This window comes from Mesocricetus auratus, unplaced genomic scaffold (genome assembly GCF_017639785.1).
Source record: "Mesocricetus auratus isolate SY011 unplaced genomic scaffold, BCM_Maur_2.0 Super-Scaffold_100010, whole genome shotgun sequence".
Lineage (NCBI taxonomy): Eukaryota > Metazoa > Chordata > Mammalia > Rodentia > Cricetidae > Mesocricetus > Mesocricetus auratus.
Window position 1 is genome coordinate 43,064,127 of NW_024429194.1, and position 12,840 is coordinate 43,076,966.

Below are 12,840 nucleotides of genomic sequence, written 5' to 3' on the forward strand. Positions count from 1 at the left end.
TATTTATTACATATACAGTTTGTCTATATGCCAGAAGAGTGCACGCACCAGATTGAATTGTAGATGGTTGTGAGCCACCATGTGGTTGCTGGGAATAGAACTCAGGACCTCTGGAAGAGCAGTCAGTGCTCTTAACCTCTGAGCCATCTCTCCAGCCCAGATTTTGTGTATTTTAACTGAGCAACATACATGTGTATAGATGCATAAAAGTGTGTACATATACAAATACATAGGCCTACTCATGACAAAGGCCAATTTCCTATTTAAGGAAATTATAGGGTTTTTGTTTTTTATTTTTTGTTTTTTGCATGTATATACTCAGTGACAAAAGAAAACGCAAGCCAAAACATTAAAATAAGCAGGCTTCAATAGCTATTTCACTCAGCTAAAAGATTTAAGTAATCTTTTTGCTTTACTGGAAAGGCCAGTGACAGCTTGAGGCTGTATAGGGCACCTTACCATATCCAAAACCACATTTGTATGCTCATAGTGTATGCTTATTTCACCCTGTTCCTTGTGGGCTCTGCAAAGTGGAACTCAACCAAGGCTCTACACTACTTGTCAGAGAGCCAACAAACTGAAGCCTGAATTTGAATCCAAATGAAATATCGGAGGTCATTGCCTGAGCCAAAAATAAAAATACAGCAGGAGACCCCAAGAGGAGTGAGCAGAAGCACTGCAATGACCTCCGTGGGGACAGTGTCCTTTAGCAGTTTCCTGTGACCTCCCTGTGTGCAGCTTGAGTCTGGAGTGGGGCAAACGAAGCCATCAGGCCTGTCTCTAATTGGTCTCACATCATCAGCATTCCAGCACAGGAAGCTGTCTGCAGCCAGGAATTCTTGCTTCTTTGCCATAAGATTTGAGAAGCAAACCCTTCCCCTTGCATGGATGTAGCTCAGCTAGTTTGTAGCAGGTTCTGGTTCTTGGAGTTAATAACCATAGTAAAATGTGTCTGTTCTCTCTGTATCAGTAGACGATTAGATTTCTAGACTGCGAATGTCTCCCTTACTTGCTACAGGCTAATGAGATAATTTTTAGGTCAAAACTGTTCATAAAATGGTTAGTTTTATTCCAATGAACACTTTCTAGGGAGCAAAATATAATTTATATTGTCCCCAAATAGTGGGCAACCCTACCCTTCACCCAAAGAAGGGTGCACATAGATACTTGATAATGTTCTCTAGAACTTCCACAGAAGCAGATCTCCAGGTGTCTTCCTACTCCAATCAACTGTGCTGTGTCCAGAGCTGGGCCCACCCTGCCCTGCACAGGTCACCACGTTGCAGTTCTGAAGCTATGCTAACTCACACAACTTATCCTATAGATTAACTAATACAAATAAGTGAAACTAAAAACAATATAACCCACCCCTTACTGTCCATCTCATTTGGCTTTTCAGTTTGAGACTTTCTGGAGAGGAAGTAGCCAGTGCTCATTGGCACTCTGTCCTCCACAGACCTTGAAGCAGAGTGTGGGGAGAGGGGAGTACTGGTGCCCAGAATAGTTTCTGCTACCCACCCCCCCAAGTCTACAGGAGAGGGGAGTACTGGTGCCCAGAATAGTTTCTGCTACCCACCCCCCAAGGCTACAGGTAGAAGACACTTTAGACATCATCTAACTGAAGTTCCCTAGAGAATAAGGCTCAAAGGCAAAGCATCTGGCCCAGTGTCCTGTGACATGAGCGCCAAGCTGAAGCGAACAATCAGGCCTCCTACTCTCTAGCGTCCTCACCTCTGCAGCCAGAAGCCAACTTCACAGGTCACAAAAGCAATCTAGTTTATAAAGTACATGCAAAAAAGAAAAAAAAAACTTTGATTTGCCAGACGGTCTGGGTAAAGAATGATGGCATAGAAAGGCCACAGAGAAATTGCTCAGAAAATCTAATCCAAAAACAACCTAATAAATGCAAATGAGAGCCAGCCAACCAGGGTTAAAGTTGAAAAGCCACTGTGAGATGGTGAAAAGTTGAGTTACTGAATGATGCCCAGTGTTCTATTCTGGATGCTGATATTAAGCTTGACTTGACTTTACTTTTGGAAATAGAGTCTCAATCTTACACCCTTCCTGCCTCAGCCTTCCTGAGGTTGTACCACATCTGGTCCTTGACCTTTCTCTCTCCCAGTGCTGAAAATCATGCTGTCTACCATTGACCTACACCCAAACCCCTATAGATGAAGTTTTAAATAACTTCAGAAGCAACAGGACAATTAATACTTGCTTGTTGAGGTATGTTTATCACATGCTGTGTTGGAAATGAATTGTTTTGTGAATGACATGGGTAAGAGCACTGAGCTGGACCTTGTTGGTTGGCAAGAGTGTACGCCAGCAAGAAAGAAGACGGGATGCTGTTTAACCCACTGGGCATTCCTCTGTGATTTTTGTTTCAAGGTGATTAGGTCAGTGGTTTTCAACAGGTATTATTTTGACCCCCACAGATGTTTGTGAGCATCTGGAGATATTGCTCATTGCCACAGCTCAGTGGTTGTGGGAGGATGCTCTGAGACCCAGGATGCTACTAAGCATCGTACAATGACAGGACAGCCCCTTGCACTGAAGAAAATCCCACTCAGTATGTCAGTGGCGCTGAGATTGAGAGTCCTGGATTGATGAAGTAATGGATGCACATATGAAAAAGAAATGGAAAAATCCACCGTATGCCTTTGGTCAGTAGCAAACACCTCTGCCTGCAGTTGCATTCTGTAAGACACTTTGTTTTTGGTAGCTTACTGTGACAACCAGAGAGCTGTTCCTTAATGAGGGGACTGGACTGGCTGGCCTGTAAGCTGCAGGGAGTCTCTGCCTCCCCAGGGATTACAGGCTTGTGCTGCCATGTGGGGACTAGAAATCAACTATGGTCCTTGGCACACAGGGAGGGGCTGCACACACTTTACCCAGTGAGCCATCCTCACAGCTCCCGGGTCACATTTAAAACAGTCAAGGAGCATTAGCACCTAGGAGCCAACCATCTTTCCAAGTGCAGCCTCCCTTTAACAGAGTGGGTCCCCACGGGAGAACAGAGCCGTCTGCCACACTTGTGGGAGCTTCACTTCCCCTGCACATCAGCTTCTTATTGCAGGAACAGGTTCCTCTGTCTCTTCTTTTCTACCATTTTGTTGTTGTTTGTTTGTTTGTTTGAGATAGGGTCTTACTGTGTAACTCTAGCTGGCCTGGAATTCCCTATATAAACCAAGTTGACCTCGAACTCAGAGATCCACTTGCCTCTGCTTCCCAAGTGTTGGGATCGAAGGCATGTGCCACCATGCCTGGTCTACCATTATTCTCTAGAGTGAAACAAGCAGGGAGCATGGTAGGTGGGAATTGTCTGAATTTGGGAATGTCATTGATCCATGTATCCGTACCACAGTTGAAAAATGCCTCCAGGGTTACAAATTGTTAGAAAATAAGACTTGGTTCTGTTTTGAACTCATTAATTTCTTTATCTCATACTTTTTTCAGTTATTGACCTTTGGCTAGGCTAAGCAGGTGCACTGGCCCCCACCACTCTGTGGGTGTTTTTTGCACCAGAGATGTCTGATAAGACTCAATCTCTCCCCTCACTGCAGGCCTGGTATCAGCAGAGATAAGGGAGTGGCGTTGAGTGGGGTGTTTCCTCCTTATCAGTCACTGCCTTGGGGCCACGCCCCTAGGTGTATAAATCCATGACCAGCTCTGGAGGAAATTCATTTGATAAAGCTGCCATTAGTGTCATTTAGCGATAGGAACTTACAGAGGTGTGACCTGGTGGGGACAAAGCCACTGCCACTAGGACATAGCTAGCCCAGACAGAGTCACTAGGAGACCTGGCTCTGACCTTCATCCTGACTGACAGAAGCAGAGGGGTAGGGAAAGGGAGAGCATAGAGGTGACCCAACTGTGTCCAGCATGGCCAGCATCCAGGAGGCGAGCATCAGCGTCACCTGTTAGGGGCCGTGTCACTTCAGTTTGCAGGGTCCTTCCGCCTGTATTTGCCCATTTTGTCTCTCAGCAACCCAGTGATTAGGAAGAAGTCATGGTCAGAAAGAGGAAACCGACTTAAGAAAAGAGTAGCAATCCACCTAGGAGAGCCCAGCTACAGGGACATCAGTGACTTGACACCAGCATCCGGCCTCAAAGCTCCGCTTCCCCTGCTGGTTGTGCACATACCTGCTCAGACAGCCAGCAGTGTGGCCAGCAGTGGGAACACTGGCTGGTGCCAGTAACTCTGGGTTCTATTGACATCTCTATCTCTGTGGTGACCACTAGCCCATTGGGAAGCTTAGTTTTCTGCTCTGTGGAATGAGGGGCTTGATGCAGATTCACACAGAGGAGCCAGGCTGCAGAGAGACCTCACAGAATGCCCGAGGGACACAGCTTATCCTGTACCAGGAACTGCTGGACACTTTTACCCATGATCTCATTCAAGGCCTGCAGCATCCTGATGTGATGGCTGCTCGTGTTATCTCCACTAAACTAATGAGGACACTGACGCTCACCAGGTGAGGTCACTCGCTCCAGGGCATCGTGTAGTCTGCACGGAGAGCATGCCAGATACCACAGGCTGGGTGGCTCAGAGGTGTGCTGCTCACAGCTCTGGGAGCTGAAAGATGCAGAGCAGGGTGCCAGCAGGGCTGCTTTTGATGATGGTTTTCATTCTGGCTCACTGATGGCTTCAAATAGCGCACAGGGAAGAGAGACACTAAGATATTGAGAAGTTCTGCTTCTTGTGTTAAATTAGACCAGAGACACACCCTAACCTTAATTAGTTCCCTAACACTACCCAAATACAGTCATCAATAGGAGTCACCTTGTGGCTTGAACTTCTTTATGGGAACTCCAAGGGGGACACAACTCTGGGATAGAGAAGCAATTTGCAGTTCCTTATCTGTTATCTTAATAGTCACTGTCCCCACAGACGGGAGAGCTGAGCTGGGAGCAGGTACTGCTGGGGGCAGGAAGCCTCTGTTGGCCAGCTTTTCACTGGACCCCTTCCCAACAACTTCCAAGTCACTGCCCCTTCCACAAGGTGTGGCTGCCCAGTGGGCAGAGTCCTGCTTGGTGGTGCTAGAGGTGAACCCTGGCACATCAGGGAATGGTGTCCTGAGACAGCCCATACCCAACACAGCCCCAGCGCGAGCCCTGAGGACAGCTCCATGTGACACAGGTCCGTGGATGGATAAGATCCTGTAGGCAACTCCCTGGGCTCCCAGGGCAAGGGAGTCTCCTTTCAGAGCTCATGTGTGGCAGGATAGAGCTCCGTGCACATGAGCAGGTCATTGGCTAGGGCAGCCAAGGTCATTAGTCATTGCTGAGAACTCCACAGTGAAAACAAGCTGCAGAGTCAGACTCCTGTGCAGACTCCAGCAGGCCAGACAAGCAGCTAGTCATCCGCCGGGAATGTCTCCTCTCCATAAACTGCCAGACTGCCCTGGTGGTGAGAATGCCCTCTTCCCCACTCTTCCCCACTCTTCCTCGTTCACACTTAGGTCACACAGGTAGGCTTGGAGACGTGGGAGGCTTCTCCTAATTTCAAAAGTGCACAGGGCAGTAGGCCCCAGGCACCATTCCGAGAATGGAAATGTGCCGTTTTACCTTCCCAAACATAGAGGCAGGGAGTTACGAGGGCTAAAGTAGAAAGCTGTGCCCTGGTGTACAGAGCAGGCCTGCTGAGGGTTCCTGCTGCCCAGGCAGTAGGCCATATTTTCTGTCATTCGCCCTAGCATTTCTCCTCGTCTTTCTTTGTGGAGAGGAAACTGGCTTACAGAGCCCCGACTGCTGCCCATTGTCACTGTTACCAGAGTCACTGGGTCAGTGTTGACTCGCCTCCACGCAAACCTCATGAAGTTGGCTCTGATCACAGAAGTGTGTCACTAGCGAAACTTAACACTGAGCCCTTTGGAAACAGACACAGCCCGTGTCTCTCAGTTCTGCCTCTTCCCAGTGACAGAGACGGCCAGAGGAACACACAGTGTCCCAGGCTTCACCAAGGCTCCATAAGGCTCTTGGGCTCCGCTGTCTTGCTAATCTTCTCCATGCTTGGTCCTTGCAGGTGTGAAAGCTGTGGAGCTGTCTTTCATTCAGAATGCAAAGAAAAGTCCGTCCCCTGCCCACGGTGCGTCCGCCGGGAGCTGCAGAAGAAGCAGAAATCCTTCTGGCGGCAGCTGAATGTGGACGAAAGCCTAGAGGGGGCGTGCACCATGTTTGAGCTGTCCTACCAGAACACCTGACTGCAGGCCAGGCTGTACCCACTCACAACCACCCGAGGGGCCACTCGGGCCCATGCAGATGAGGCTGTTTCTTCTCCAGCTAGATGTAGATATATAAGTTATTTATTTATATCATGCACACCTATACGTCCTGTACGTATGCTTTGTATAACACATTGTCCAAGAGGTCCACAGTGATCCTGTGGCTGAACTCCTACCAGAAAGCTGAGTTACACTTAGCCCTGAAATTCAGCTGCTTGCTCCCAGCAACTGCGGTTTACACACTTTGCTCTGTAGTTGAGACCTCTGTACTCACACTGGCTCTAAGGACCGGTCTACTGCACAGGCATCAGAGGAAGCATCTCCCACTGCAAAGCTTTGGGTTATTATTGAGTTTTAACTTTTGCTGGGGAAACTGAGACAGAGACCATTGTCATTTGCTTCACAAGGAAATCTCCAAAACACAAGAATGCTTCTAGATCTTTCAGGCAGAGATGAGAAGAGTGAAGCAGAACCATGCAGCAGAGGCCCAGCGGGACCCTCCTCCCAGCAGAAAGCATGAGGAACAGAGCTACCCTGGATTTGAAGTTAGTCACCGAATGTGAATCCAGAAGGATCTCAGTAGTCATGTCATCCATCTGTTTGCTGGTCCGAAGCCCAGCAGCTGCCAAATGATACCTGCCAGAGTGCACGTGGGTGTCCTAAGAACAGATTTCCAATCATGGATCGGAGGACGTTTGTTAGTTTTTCATAGTGCTGGCCAGGAGGAAATGTCCCAGGATTGTCCTCAAGCATATCAGTGCATAGACTGCTAGGTAGCTTATGCCACACACATCTTGGGGACACATTGTTTCCTTTCCTGGAGTCCTCCATAGGCAATGCCCACCTGTCATCTCGAATGTTTTATTTCTCATTGTCCTTCACAGTACTTTTGACCCTTAATCAGTCCATGTAACTATTTTTGCCTTTATACTCTGGGCGTTTTGTTTGTTTAAGATGGGGGCATATTTTAACACAGGATCTTGCTATATATCCCTGGCTGGCTTCAAACTTGTGACCCTGCTGCCTCATCTTCCAAATGCTGGGATTACAGGTATATACCACCATACCTACCCTGACTTTACTTGTTTTTAATTATTTAAAAAATTATTTAAAATTAAAAATTATACAATTATTAAAGAGTAACATTTTGAAAAATACCAACCTAAATTATTAAGAAAATACCAAACATAGAGTTCATGAATTTAATATTATTGGAATAAGTAGATACATATGTATATATATTATTGCCACCTTACAGTAATACAAAAAGTAAATAATGTAGGAGAGAGAAATGAATCACTTTGCTATTTGGAGGGTAGTGTCCTCCCGCTACAGTCCCCTTGTAAGAGCCTGTGTAGTTGTCACTGTAACCAAGATGGCTGGTAGGATGGCATTAGGAACCTGATGGCCAGCATTCCTGCTGCCTTAACACAAGGAAGTAATTTGTCTGTCTGTCTTTCACACTGAGCCGATGTTGTCCATGCTTTCTTTCATCCTTTCTGGTTTTCACTGCTCTTCGATCTGATGGGAACACTGACTCACAATGTGCTTGTCTGTTTCATCTCCATGCTGCTCTGCAGGCACCAGCTCTTGACGCTCTGTCCACTAGGAGACAATCCGCTGACGTGTGCAGCTAGGGGTGAGCATTTCACATCCCCGCCCACACCATTTCCTTCTGCCCCTGACCACACAGGTCAGCGCTACACATGCATCTATTTCCTGGCTACCTGGAAGCTACAACCAAGGTATGAAACTTGGTAAAAGAAAAATAAAGGCCAGGGTCCCCCATTTCCAGACACCTCGTGGTGCTTTTTTTAAACTCTTGGAAAAGTTTGACACCCCCTCAGATGGAGTGGTAGAATGTTGCACACAAAAGACAAGGGTGGGAAGTCTCCAACACTTGGCAAATAGGCAAACAAATGTGAGTGTCTCCCTTCCTCCTCCCCTTCGTGAAATACAGTATTTATATTTTCCAGCCTCGGAGAAGAGAGCAGAACACGATCTTTCAAGGGAGAATTATAGACCTGCTTATTATGAAACAGATGTGCTCCCGTGGCACAGTGCCTTCTCTCTCCACCCCCAAATCCCTGTCACTGCAGCTTAGTCTTTGGCTTTGCTGTAATTAATGTATCTGTGATTCGGACTGTCAAGGAGGCTATTCCCAGCATACTGAACATGGAGACCTGAAGAACAGAGCCCTGCCTCCATACACACACACACACACACACACACACACACACACACACACACACACACAATGTACAGACTGTCCTACCCCAACTCACGGGTACCCAAGGTCAGACCTGCTGAAAGTCAAGGATGAAATCTGACTCCCAGCTCAAGACACCTGAGTTGTCACTACTGTCCCCTTAGAGAGCCCTGCTGTGTGTGAACAGACCTTGGGAGCACCTAAGAACTTTCCCTGGGCATTCCTTTTTGCTTCCTTTTTAAAGGTGAAAAAGATAAACGCATTGCCATCAGTGATCTAAACCTGGGGTCATGTCCACGCTGCTTATCTTCTCTCTGTTGTACATCCCTGACAGCCTGGTCCATGCCAGCCCTGGGCTCACAACAACCATCTCTGCCACTAACACCAAAATCTGATAGGACACAGTAGAGTCAGCTTAGGAGTTGCATCTACCATGAAAATTCAAAATTGTTAGTCTCAGTCCAGAATGCCACAGAGTGCATGAAGGCCCATACTGTTTTCAGGTCTAACAAATGACTTGGTGCAGTCTTAGGTCATTGTTCTACTGCTTAGAAACCACTGAAACAAAAGCAAGCCTGTGGATTTCCACCTCCTTTTTTCATCTCAGTAAATATCATACACGTAAAGCATACTGGAAAACGGCCCATTAATCTCTTGGAGCTGGTAGCGCAGTCCAGGGAACTGCTTTTCACTAAACAGCCCATTCCCTGGTGTAGCACAAGAATTCCCTCCTGCTCATGCCAGAAACTCATGTGTGACACCATCCAGCCTGGGGGAAGTGTTGGCACCCAACCCCACCGTCAAGTAGCCAGTTCCTAAAATAGACCCGTGTTTGCACTGCAGCAGGAAGGCCACAGAGTGCTCGAGAGGCAGTCAGTCCACAGCGATGGGATCGACCTCTTTCCAGGGCTGCCTGTTCCCAGAGTTGAAAGCAGTTTTATGAAAATCATAGAAACTCTGCTTTCCCCTTAACTTTATGTGCCACATAAGGGTCAGTTTTTGGGCGGCTTCACATTTGATGAGCTGAGAGGTATCCACGTCTTAATTCTTCTATAATGGGTCTCTACCAAAACAGAGACTACAGCTATAGCGTCTTGGGATTTGCAGGTTCTGGTATAGTCATGAGATAGCCCAGTGTTGTAATTCCCCTCAGTTGCCTCCAAACAAAGGTGTCTCTTGTCACTCTGTCACTGTGGCTAAGTTGCAGTGCAATCTCTGCTTGTTATGTGAGCACACTGAACGTGAGCACCCCTGGGTTTCTTTCTGCACCTCCTTAAGGAGGCTTGGCTTCCAGCCCTGCGAGTTTATTCTCTGTCCGTGGGCCAAAAAACACCAGACATGAACTACCTGTCAGAGCAGGACCACGGTGGTGGGACACACACTCAGCACCAGCTACAAAGACAGCCGCCACCCAGGAAGAGGAGACACCTTCTGCTGCTGGTTCAGGGGACAGCCCTGCCACTCTTGCCCTGCAGGTTAGGCTTCTCCGTCACCTTCCAGGCTTCACTGAAATGACTAGATTCAGAACTAATCTTTGACCCTTTGTTGGAAGACTGCCTGGTTACAACACAGACTTTATTTTGTTTTGTTTTATTGTTTTTCTCGTGGTAAATGGAGATGTGTGCAGCTTTATTTGGGGGATTTTCCATACTGCTTTTCCTCTTCTGAAATAATGTGGAGAAATCAGGAATCTGAAGGACAGGAAAAGAATCTGGCACCTTGCTCCTTGGCATGGCTGGAGCCACTGCCTTTGTCCTCACCCTCTCCTTGGTGCCAGCTTGTTGGTGGCGGTGTTAGGAGGCTGGTCCCTGCTCTTCCCCTTTCCACCTGCCTGACCCCAGGTTACTGGGATCTACGGGAAGAACCCCCTCAGCTAACCTAACCCACGCTGATCTCTGTCACAGTTAAGTCTGAGACCCAGCAGTCTCTCTCTGTACACAGTTCTGTCCTTTCTTTGGATTCAAAACTCTCTGGCTCAAGAATTTCCTTCTGGTATGTTTTAGTGGGTACGGGGCTGAGATTAAAAACTCCACTGGAAAACTCAGTAAAAAAAAAAAATCAAAGGGAAAGCTGGGATATCTCCCAGCCTGACCACACCCATCAGAGGTTTTACTTAAAATGGGTTCCTGGTGACCATAGCGAGTAGCACTGGCTTCATAAAGTCGACTCTGGTGTGATGGGAGCACTGGCAGGTGGGACACCAGCCACCCTCTCTGAGAGAAGAGACCCTGACTGCTCATCTTTCTAGAAAGCCCCTTAGCGAAGCCAGTTGTTTCCCAGGCCAGATGAACAAGCCACCTCTGGCAGCTTTTCCATAGCTGGGTCCCTCTAGCTAGCCATGGAAGCTGCAGACCAGCCCTGTCCTGGCCTACGGCTCTTCCTTCTCACTGTCTTTTTCCCTGTAGGAGTGCCTTAGAGTCTAGTGTAGTCCGACCCACTTGAAGCCTACAGGGCCCTTCAGCTAACCACGGATCCCTTCCTGCTGGCTACTCTCAGCACACAGTGCGTCTGGGGCCTGTATAGTCCATGATGCACATCGGACCTTCCAGCTTTGCCTAACCTGGTGCCTTAACTTCACAAGTGAAGGGATTCACATTGCAAACACATTATTTGAGTGAAACATCGGTTTCTTCAGTGCCATTGGCACTCTTACCAGGAAATGCAAAAGGCATAATCATATAATGTTTTGACCGTATTTTATATTTCTTAGTCACTCTGTTTGCTTGCTTTCATTAACCAATCTCAGGGGAATGTCATGTCACCAAGGTCAATGAGGGAAGAAACTAGCTACCCAGAATTGAATATGTAATTTAGTCTTTATTAAGTTCAAAACTGACACCAACACAAAGATCCTCCTCCCTTTAAAGATTTTCTTTCTTTTTTTTTGCCACCTGTGTTCCATGTGGGAAGTCTCTGGGATGCATGTTGATGACGGTGTCCCTGTATTCAGCCTGGGCAGTCCACTGAGCCACCAAAGCGGGCTTTGCTGCTGGGGCGAGTGTTCTGCCTTTGGTTGCCTGTCAGACTCTTACTGTAAACAGTTACTCGCTGTCTCTAGGGAATGGTAGGAGGAGAACGCCATGGCTGCAGGTGAAGAGCAGGAGTGCGGTGACGTAGAATGCTCTGTACAGCGTGTTCTTGGGCTCCTGGGTCAGATCCACATCAGTTCCCATTCCTTCTGCTCACGACATGCAGAATCAGTTAGGATTCTGCATTGGAGCTGTTCCATCACTCCTAGTTATTTGTAATACCTAATGCGCTAATTCATGTGTTGTTTGTTCTCTGGATTTTATCGCCTTTTGTTTTGGGTTAATTTATCCATATTTTTTGTTTACATCGTTTTTTTAAGATAGTAACTAATAATATAAAATTGAAGTCATGCTGCTGACAGATCTCATTTTTTACAGTTATCTGTAACATAATTTAAGTGCACCCATTCCAAATTGTATAAAGTTCTCTCTCAATAAACAATAATGAAAGTACTTTCTCTGATGTTAGATTTATTAAAATACTGGAGATTTTTTTCAGAAAAGGAGGACATGAGTCCTTTGCATTAATGCAAAATCAAGATTTGAGGTCTATTTAAAGTAAACTACTCAATTTGGAGGAGGAAGATAAAGCTTTTGATTTTATGGTGTGTGTGTGTGAGTGTTGTGTTTGTGTGTTGGTGTACTGCATTTGTGCTTGGTGCCCGAGGAGTTAAAGGAGGGCATTGGATCTCCTAGAACTGGATTTACAGATGGTTGTGAGCCACTGTGTGGTTGCTGGGATCCGAACCTGGGCCCTCTAGGAAAGCATCAAGGGCCACCCACTATTGTTTTAAAATAGCTCTTACATCTAAATATATAACTCTAGTATTCTCAGTTTTTTCTGTGTTTACAGAAAATATTGTTCAAATTTGTTTTCTGTCGATGTGCTAAATACCACGACAGAAGGAGGAAGGGCCTTACAGGCCAATCTGATCTAGACATAATCTAGGCAGTCCCTCAGTTGAGACTCCTACCCCAGGTGACTTTTGGCTGTGTCAAGTTGACAATAAAAACTAGACAGGACAGTGGTATAATGTGAGAGATGTACTATCCTGTTCTGGGCTTTCTTTGCTAAATCAAAGCAGTTCTGAGACAAATGTCCCGAGGTAATGTTCTGAATGTCCCTCCCCAGGCTCTCCTGTTAGTTCTCAAGTCCCTTCCCTGACTTACTCCATATAAGAAGGACAAGGGCCAAGCCAAAGGCTGTGACTGTAAACCATGCTCAATGAGTTAGGAAAATAAAATAAAGATCTTGGCAGGGTGACCTGTGCCTTTAATTCTAGAACTCAGGAGTTAGAGTCAGGCTACTCTCTGTGAGTTCCAGTCCAGTTCCAGGATAGCCAGGGCTACACAGATAGACCCTGTCTCAAAAAGAGAA

At 46.8% G+C, this 12,840-nt stretch overlaps 1 protein-coding gene across 2 annotated transcripts in view; it reads left to right on the forward strand.

The window, feature by feature from the left end:
• Positions 1-7,287, forward strand: part of Plekhm3 (pleckstrin homology domain containing M3) — a 151,160-nt gene extending 143,873 nt beyond the window's left edge. For both annotated transcript variants that reach the window (XM_013113798.3, XM_005070565.4), the window contains exon 8: positions 6,026-7,287. In XM_013113798.3, coding sequence (XP_012969252.1) covers positions 6,026-6,203 — 178 coding nt within the window. In that variant the 3' untranslated portion in view covers positions 6,204-7,287. The remainder of the gene's footprint in view (positions 1-6,025) is intronic.
• Positions 7,288-12,840: the final 5,553 nt, after the last annotated feature.